At 54.8% G+C, this 7,907-nt stretch overlaps 2 protein-coding genes across 2 annotated transcripts; one reads left to right on the top strand and one right to left on the bottom strand.

The window, feature by feature from the left end:
* Nucleotides 1-1,389: 1,389 nt before the first annotated feature.
* On the bottom strand, nucleotides 1,390-3,918 carry CSUI_005247 (60s acidic ribosomal protein p0). The gene is made up of 2 exons (XM_068065424.1): nucleotides 2,539-3,918; nucleotides 1,390-1,990 (listed from the first exon to the last, which is right to left on the bottom strand). The coding sequence occupies exons 1-2, from the start codon at nucleotides 3,125-3,127 to the stop codon at nucleotides 1,632-1,634; spliced, it is 948 nt and encodes a 315-aa protein (XP_067922602.1). The 5' UTR covers nucleotides 3,128-3,918; the 3' UTR covers nucleotides 1,390-1,631.
* A 244-nt stretch (nucleotides 3,919-4,162) lies between these two features.
* On the top strand, nucleotides 4,163-7,331 carry CSUI_005248 (WD domain, G-beta repeat-containing protein). Its single transcript, XM_068065425.1, has 4 exons — nucleotides 4,163-5,662; nucleotides 5,982-6,047; nucleotides 6,524-6,666; nucleotides 7,233-7,331. Exons 1-3 carry the CDS (start codon nucleotides 4,768-4,770, stop codon nucleotides 6,664-6,666), a joined length of 1,104 nt encoding a protein of 367 aa, XP_067922603.1. The 5' UTR covers nucleotides 4,163-4,767; the 3' UTR covers nucleotides 7,233-7,331.
* The last annotated feature ends 576 nt before the right edge of the window (nucleotides 7,332-7,907 follow it).

Here is a 7,907-nt window from a genome sequence, read left to right on the forward strand (position 1 = left end):
GCTTTCCCGCTCACCCGCTCTATCTGCCCTGCTGTGCTTTTTCAGTACGGTGCATACCGCTTCGTGGACCCAAGCATTGGCACGAAAGGCTGTTTCTGCGCGAATCGCCCCGTGCTCCCAGTCTCGTGAGACGGAAACGATAAGTAGAACTGTCCGGCGTAAGTGCTAACAATATCTGCTACACGTGTTTTGGGCTCATACGGGCACAAGACATCGTGTCCGGCAATTCTGAAGAGCCGCATTGCCGGGACCATATTGTCGTCAATCGGTCAGGAACGAAAAAGTCTCGCACGATGTCTTAGTAGACGGCAGACTTACAAGAACACGTGGCGGACTAAATCAACAATCAAGTAACGGACCGAGTGAGAAGCTGAACGCGTCTTTCTGGAGACGGTCCTACGTCGTCAGTACGAATGCCGGTCCACAAAAACACCTCGCAGGAGAGGACTGGCTTTTGTTGTCACACTTCCTGCTCAAACAACCTGCGGGGTACCCCAGTAAGAGACAACACCGAGGAAGCCGCATGCGCCGGGCACGGGGTCTCGTCAGTGCTGTTGCGGGGACGCACAATTCCGGCTGCTGTTGCGTCAGCGTGTCTACTCAGAGCAGGTCCAGGCATATCACCTAGGGACCCACTCCACTGTTCGGGGTGCAGAAAAAGTCCGGGTCACTCACCGAGTGTCCGTGCCCTGAGGTCCTGGTGTACTCTGCAACTCGACGCCAGCCGCCCAGAAAACAGTCGCAACTGTCGCCGTGAGTTGAGCAGGCGGTCGCCAGTCACTACGTTGGCCGTTGCAGCAAAACTTTTACTCCCCAGAGCTGTTGCTGGGAGGTGTCTCACTGTCTTCAGCGAACGAGCTGAAGCCGCCCCCAGCAACTGGGTACTGACCTGTTTAGGCTGCGTCTGAATAATGCAAGGCCCCCATGCACCATCCAATCAGATCCGCAGTATGTCTCGGAGCGCGCCTGGACAGCAGGACCCCTTCGCCTCAGAACGTGCAAACTCCACGCGACATCTTTTACTCCTCTAAGCACGTCGCATCTCTTCGATAGTGCTTGTCAAAAACTATAGCTCATGACGGATTCTGTATATACTATCAGAATCCAAGACTACGACCCTGCTGTCCTGCTCAGAAAAAAAGGGGCTCAATGAGGCACATTCCCCTACGAGCCAGGGAGTTTCTTCACGTCTTCGATACCGAGCTCCTACATGCGTGCAGAAAGCACGCGTAGACAGTTCTCAAGCAGCGTTTGTCCTTTCTTTGTCTCTGCACTCGGACCGCATCGTTCAGTCTGGGGCCCAGCGTACCCGAAACTCTTCCCCTCGCGGAACCAATGCAACCGTGTGGCTCTCTTGAGCTCAAGAGCCCACCTGACGCCGATGGGGTACCGGGAGTGACGATCACGCAACCAGGCACGCGCTTCCCGCAGATCACACATCACCCGTGGAAGACACACAAGGAAACATCGAAAAGTAAACGACTAGCGAATTCCACCTTGGTCGCTTCGCACACAAGCCAAAGCGAGTTCCCACAAAAAAGACACTCGAATAAATCTTTGTTCGGTCGTTCCTTGCTCCAACACTCCTCTGGAGTTGTGCAGCCGTTAGCCCCAAGCTCTCCTGCTGCCCATTAGTCGAAGAGAGAAAATCCCATATCGTCCTCTTCTTCCTCCTCGGGCTCCTCCTCCTTCTTCGCCTCGGTCTTTGCGCCAGCAGCGGCCGCACCAGCTGCGGGGGCGGCTGCAGCCGCGAAAGCCTCGGGGTTCTCGAGCATCTCCTTCAACATTTTCATCTGGGGGAAGACGAAGTCCGAATCCAGCACCATCGCTGCGCAGTACTTGAATCCTTCCAGTATGCAATGAGGAGCCGAAGCCGCCGTCGGGATACCAATTGCACGAGACATCGCAGCCACGTTCCTCGCTGAATCGGAAAACTTCTGTAGAATTACTTCATCGGTTATGTCAAGCACCGCGGCCGCGTACACCGAGCCTGAGAATGAGATATCACATTGTTCCGCACTTTCCCGAATGAGTCTAACCTGTGTCGCGTCGGCACGCCTATTGGTACGAGTGTATCTAGAACCCCTAGCTCCCGCTTCGTCGGCAGATTGGGACTTACCACACCAAAAAGAACCGTGCCTACCTACCACAGTACATTGCTCTACAAACAGAACTTTCTGGCACACCGAGCGTGAGGTGCTCTGAGACGCTACAAGAGCGCCACGCCACGCGACCCCATCGAGGCAGCCGTCTTGGCCGGGCGAGACCGAAAAAGATGATGCGAAACACCCTGTCCGCACATCTCTACTACAATCCAGGCACGACGTGCAAGCTCTGTTCAGCCCAGAAGGACGGAGCACAACCCCCACGGTCCCCAGTGTGAGAACCTAAATTCTAAGCTTCTTTTTGTGTTTGCCCGAGGACGTACTGCAGGTGTAGTTCAGGGTAATGCAGCTATGGAGGGAACCGGAAATGGTGACACAGGAACTCCAAAACTAACAGAATGTGACCATTCCTGGGAACTTGCCTTCGACTCACCATCATCATACACATGCTGAATGGCCAGTCCGTATTCGAAGGGCTTGATGCCAAGTTTCTGAAGAAGCGTGGCCGCACTCGCAGACACCTTTTCGCCCTCCTTTATAAGATGGACTTCATTCTGAATTTCAATCTGACCCTTGACGATTTTCGTGGCAATACCCAAAGCCTGGAAGAAGGACGTGCTACCCGGATCCATGCCGGTTGGCCCAGCGGGGATGAATACATCGACAGGAGCGAACACCCCCTGGCGCGCAGGTGCGGGCACTTTGTGGGCTTGAATGATTGACCGGACTTCCGCCGGGTCAGAAATGCAGAAGACGAATCCAATGTTCAGGCGCACCAGAGGGAGAAGCTTCTCCAGCTGTGGCATCTCCGTCATTTTCTGCTTCAGGGCTGTGCGAATCATAGTGTTCTTTCCCATAAGCACCACAGCTTTTCCACGGAGAGCCAGACGGATATCCGCCATCTGTTTGCTGCCTACATGGTCTGCCTCGACTACGAGTAGCCGGGGGTACTTCTCGAGCAGCGCGAAGAGACGCGAGAAGTACGTCTTGCGCTTCTCGGACTTTCCCTTGGGTCCAGCCATTTTTGCAAGACGAAAAAGAACAGAATAGAACAACCGGAGCGCCGTCACGGGCTGCTGTCCAAGTGCACGGTGAAACAAACGCGGTCGAAGAGAAGCGAAGCGCGAGAGGAGACTGCGGGGGGAAGCTGTGGAGACTGTCAGTGCACAAGTGCCTGGCAATCAGTTTAACCTGAAAGACGACAGCGCAGACAGGAGGAATGAAGCACGTGGGTCTTAATGACAATCCCGAATAGGCTATTGCTGCTGTCCGAGCGTCTGCACATGCCACATTAAACAATAGACGCTTATCTGAAGCAGCGATCGGACTGGATGGTACCGTTCTATGCAATATCGTGACTCGCGACCACCCGCCAGCAATGGGTTTGCCATCCTGCGCTTTCCTTGCCGCGAGGCTGGCCTGCGGAGAAGCGCTGAGAAGGCCGACCTCGTAGTGATATCACCTCCAGCACTACCCGAGTGATATCTCGAGATGACGCACGAAGAATCTATACCAAGACGACAGCAGCGAAACCACAGTGCGTCGCCTCGTGCCAAAGGGTACTTCGCGGGCAGCTGGTCATAACGTTCAACAGCGCCTGAGGCGCTCTCGTGACAGAGTTAAACCAGATAGTTCCTCGGACAGTCGCAGAAAAAGAAAACGACTTCCTTTTGTTGCCTCGCTGCTCTGTGGTAGCAAAGGGACGGTCCGTCCCCCCATGACTCAAGTTCCCCACAAATGGAAAGAATCTGTCCCTCGACGACAAGTTCTACGTAGTGCCTCTAAACTCCTACCGTCCAGTCTACCTCCCTCCCGCTGACTTACCACAAGCTTCAAGCGACGACACACAAGAAAAAAACACACAAGCAATGACAAGGACGCAGCGGCCGTCGTGGGGACTACCCCATGCTCCCCAGCCGGGAGTTGAACTGACTCCCGCCCTCGAGGGCGCGAGTCGGTTTCTCCGTCCTTTATGCGACTGACCGGGCTACGTTTGTCGCATGCATGCACTGGGACTTTCTTCTGAATCTTCCGCGTCGTTCCCAGTCGACTGGTGTTTCCTTACCATCCGTGGTATTAACTGTCTGCTGTACATTACCTTCATTGGTCACTCGGGACACGAAGGCCCAGCTTCCGCTGTTTGCATTCCTACTCTCTTCCGCTGGCGAAAGCTGTCGTTCCGCGTTCACAGTCTAGCCAAGGTGCCTGGGCCACGTAGAGTTTCGTGGACATCCCAACACGTTTGCGCTGTCACCTCTGAGCGCGTTATCCCTTCTAAGGCGCCTCTTCATCTTTCTTTTCGATCGTAGGTTCTCATGGCGGTCGCAGAGGGTTCGTGACTGCCGGTAAAGCCCCGTTCTGAACAGCCTGGGCTTCGAGGCCCAGGACTTCACTGTTTCTCACTGGGACTACCGCGGGTGTGTGAATGACTCGTTTCCTCCTGTGTGTTGTCAGGGCCTGCCTATCTTGCCCTGCGACCTTTGGGATTCTGGCAGTCTGCTTTGACGGAGGCTGGGCGCTCCTGTGTCGTTTATAGCCTGAGGCCGGCCTTTTTCTGTCTTCGCGCGGGACCTGCACTGCTCCCGCCATACTTCTTTCTCACATACGTCCCATATATTTTGTTCCGCTCTGCGCCGCCCGCACGCATAATTGGATTTTCACAATGACTGCCACCAACGGTACCTCCGAAGCTCCGCCTGCCTCCCTCTCCGCCGGCGCACAACCAGATCCTCTGGTGCCATCTTCTTCTGCTTCGCACACACATTCTTTTCTAGATTCGTATACGCCTCTCCATACCTTTTCAGTCCTACTACAGCAGACTCAGAAGCGTACACATGCTTTGTTTGTCAACAATGTCGGACTGAAGCCGCAGCCGTTTCTTCCTGCAGTCGAGGAAAAGATAAAAATGAAACTCAGCGATGAGTACTTCTTTCCACCTCTCGTCCCTCCATCGGCAGCGGCATCGCAGGTGCCCCCGGATTCTCCGCCAGCGCTGTCGGTGACTCCTCCTTTCGCGACCCTTGGAGGCCAGGAGTCATCGGAAGGTAAGCCAAGAGCGCGTCTGCCACTTGCTCTTCCCCCCTCATCGTCTCCCGGGGCAGCCCAGTCCTCTTCGTCGAATGTTCGAAAGCCCCAGTCAGTTAGTGTGTCCGCTCCGGACATGACGGTCGGCGATCTCGTCGCTGAGCTGTCGGCGCACATAACCTGCTCCTCAGGAGCCGACCTGCCATCTTCCTCTACGTCTCACACCGACCCGGCGTCCGGTCGTACACTCGCGCTTCGGGATGAAGGCACCGCGGGGAGATCCAAGGGCTCCCCGCTCAACGGAGCGGCGCTGGCTGTTACAGGAGGAAGTGTAGAGTCGGTGGGCGGTGGCGGTGTACTCTCTAGTCTTGGGACAGGTCGAGGTGAACTTGCCAATTTGAGGTTGAAAAACTTGCCCGCTGCGTTGAGGCCGACTTGGCATGCACCCTGGAAGCTTCACAGGGTTATCTCGGGCCATCTCGGCTGGGTCACCTGCCTGGCTGTGGATCCGACAAATGACTGGTTTGCTACTGGTGAGGCGATGAAGATACGTGACGATCTGCACCGGACAGGGACTCTGTCTGCTGCGCAACTTCTTGTTCCATATAAGCATAAGGGACTTTGCAGTCGTACTCATGCGCGTGCATACAGGTAGCCGTTCTGTGCCACGTGTACCCTGACGGAGGCTCACTTTATTCCGTCGTAGCGGAGGGTACGTGTGTCCTTGCTGCCTCAGGAGAAGCTCAGAGGAGAGTTCCGGAGATTACGTGGGGGCGCAGAGCTGTGTGCCCACCCTACGCTGCATGGGTACGTTTGACAGTCACTGGTGTCGGGATTCCCGTTCGTTTGCAGGATCTAACGATCGACTGATCAAAATTTGGGACTTGGCGTCGGGAACTTTGAAGCTTTCCCTGACAGGTATGTGACTCATGGTTTGTTCGAGTGTCTTCTTTCTCCTCGTGGCGGAATGTTCTCGTGGTTGCTAGGTATTTCGTCTCTAAGTAACGTGACGCCCGAGCGCAGGCCATGGAGTCTCTCGGTCTTGCTAGCATTTAGCTGTGCTTTCGCTCCATCTTATGAGAGCAGTTCCAGTTCATGTTGTGGGGAATAAATGCTGCGATGTGGTTGCGTGGCGCGCGGATTTTTGGATGTTCTTTCGCCGACCGAGACGAGGTGTTAAGTCTCACCACAGTGCGGGGGTTTTACTCTGTTGTCGTGAAGGTACCTGCGTGCGTCTGCACGATGTCGTACTCCGGTCAGATGGGCATGGAGATGCACGCTATCACGCACATTTTTTTTTTCGCGTCGACTTCACAGACGCGTACTGCCAACACACTCGGCTTTTCTTTCTCTGTTTCCAAAGTGCGTCCAGTTGTGTTCTCTTCTTCCCTCAGGCCACGTGTCTGCAATCCGAGATGTCAAGATTTCAGCGCGACACCCGTACATGTTCACTTGTGGGGAAGACAACCGTGTGAAGTGCTGGGATCTCGAACAGAACAAGGTCGTGAGAGATTACCATGGCCATCTCTCAGGTTAGCAACAAGTCTTTTATTTGCGAGGTGCGGCAAGGGGCTACTCTGCGCTGCTACCATGTGTAGCAGTGCTCCGAATGTGTGCGCGGTCTGAAAGCTTGATTCTGCGCAATCAGACCGGAGCCCGCAAGCAGTAGGCGACGCGTGACCATAGAAGTTTTCGCGGGTATGCCCGCGGCGTGTGTTACTCGTCAAGAAGGCGCCTCCCGCACTTGCTTGGCGGAGCTGTGCGACAATCAGAACATTGAGTAGGAGCATCGGGTCCACTTAGAGATCTAGACTGTGGAGCAGTCGTGCCAGTCAGCCAGCGTTATTCGCGGAGCTCTCCAATGGAATGGCTGTTTTGGTACCTGGAGGCCGTTTGCGTGTACGGATGCTTTTGAAAGAGTGTTTGCAGATTGGTGAGCCTCCCTCGCTTGTCGGCTTCCGTGTGAGTTATATCTCGGTACTCATCCCTGGACTCCCCCTTTCTCCCGCACCTTGTCTACGTGACCGCGGGGATCAGGTTTCCTCTTGGCGGCATTGGTCTTCGAGCTCTCTGGGCACATCCGCTGTCATGTATTTTTGTCAGGCGTCTATTCACTCGCCCTGCACCCACAGCTAGATATCTTGTGCAGTGGAGGCCGTGATGCGGTGGTCCGAGTGTGGGACATGCGGACAAAGCACGAGATCTACGTCCTCAGCGGGCATTCGGGCACGGTGATGGCTCTCCAAATGCAGTCTCTTGAGCCGCACATTATCTCAGGCTCTCAAGATAAAATGGTGAGAAGGTGGTAGCTACAGCCAGGTGTATGGCGCTGTTTGTACCCAGTTAGTTTTTTTCCTGTTGTCCGTGGCGACTCGTAGGTCTGTCCAGGTGCATGAAGAATACACAGAGGTTTGTGTATCCATGCCCTGTACAAAGACATGATGACGTTGTCTGTAAACCCAACCTCGGCCGGCATAGCGCGTGCCTTCTGTTCGCTGTTACGGCACATGGTGTACTCACCGTGCGTACTTTTTGACTTAGTTTCAGACTGTCGAAGTGGGGGGACTTTCCAAATCAGGATGACGTCTTCGAGTCTTGCACATGGATACCACAGACTGGCGACTCCATCGGAGCTCCTGCGACAGTCTGTCTCTGTTGTAGAATGCTGCATTTCGCAGCTGTTACGCCAGATGCAAGTCAAGTGGTAAAGTCGGAAGATGGCACTGACCAACACCAACGCCCGGCGAGGTGTAGATGTATGGATGTAGACGTACCCCT

The sequence above is a fragment of the Cystoisospora suis genome, assembly GCF_002600585.1.
Source record: "Cystoisospora suis strain Wien I chromosome Unknown contig_2536, whole genome shotgun sequence".
In the NCBI taxonomy this organism is placed as follows: Eukaryota; Apicomplexa; class Conoidasida; order Eucoccidiorida; family Sarcocystidae; genus Cystoisospora; species Cystoisospora suis.

Excerpts from the sequence above, each read along its gene's own strand:
- CSUI_005247 (XM_068065424.1), bottom strand. The coding sequence starts at position 3,127 with ATGGCTGGACCCAAGGGAAAGTCCGAGAAGCGCAAGACGTACTTCTCG. Across the intron at positions 1,991-2,538 it reads TCAGCATGTGTATGATGATG|GCTCGGTGTACGCGGCCGCG; the intron begins GTGAGTCGAAGG and ends TCTCATTCTCAG.
- CSUI_005248 (XM_068065425.1), top strand. The coding sequence starts at position 4,768 with ATGACTGCCACCAACGGTACCTCCGAAGCTCCGCCTGCCTCCCTCTCC. Across the intron at positions 5,663-5,981 it reads AAATGACTGGTTTGCTACTG|GATCTAACGATCGACTGATC; the intron begins GTGAGGCGATGA and ends GTTCGTTTGCAG. Across the intron at positions 6,048-6,523 it reads TTTGAAGCTTTCCCTGACAG|GCCACGTGTCTGCAATCCGA; the intron begins GTATGTGACTCA and ends TTCTTCCCTCAG.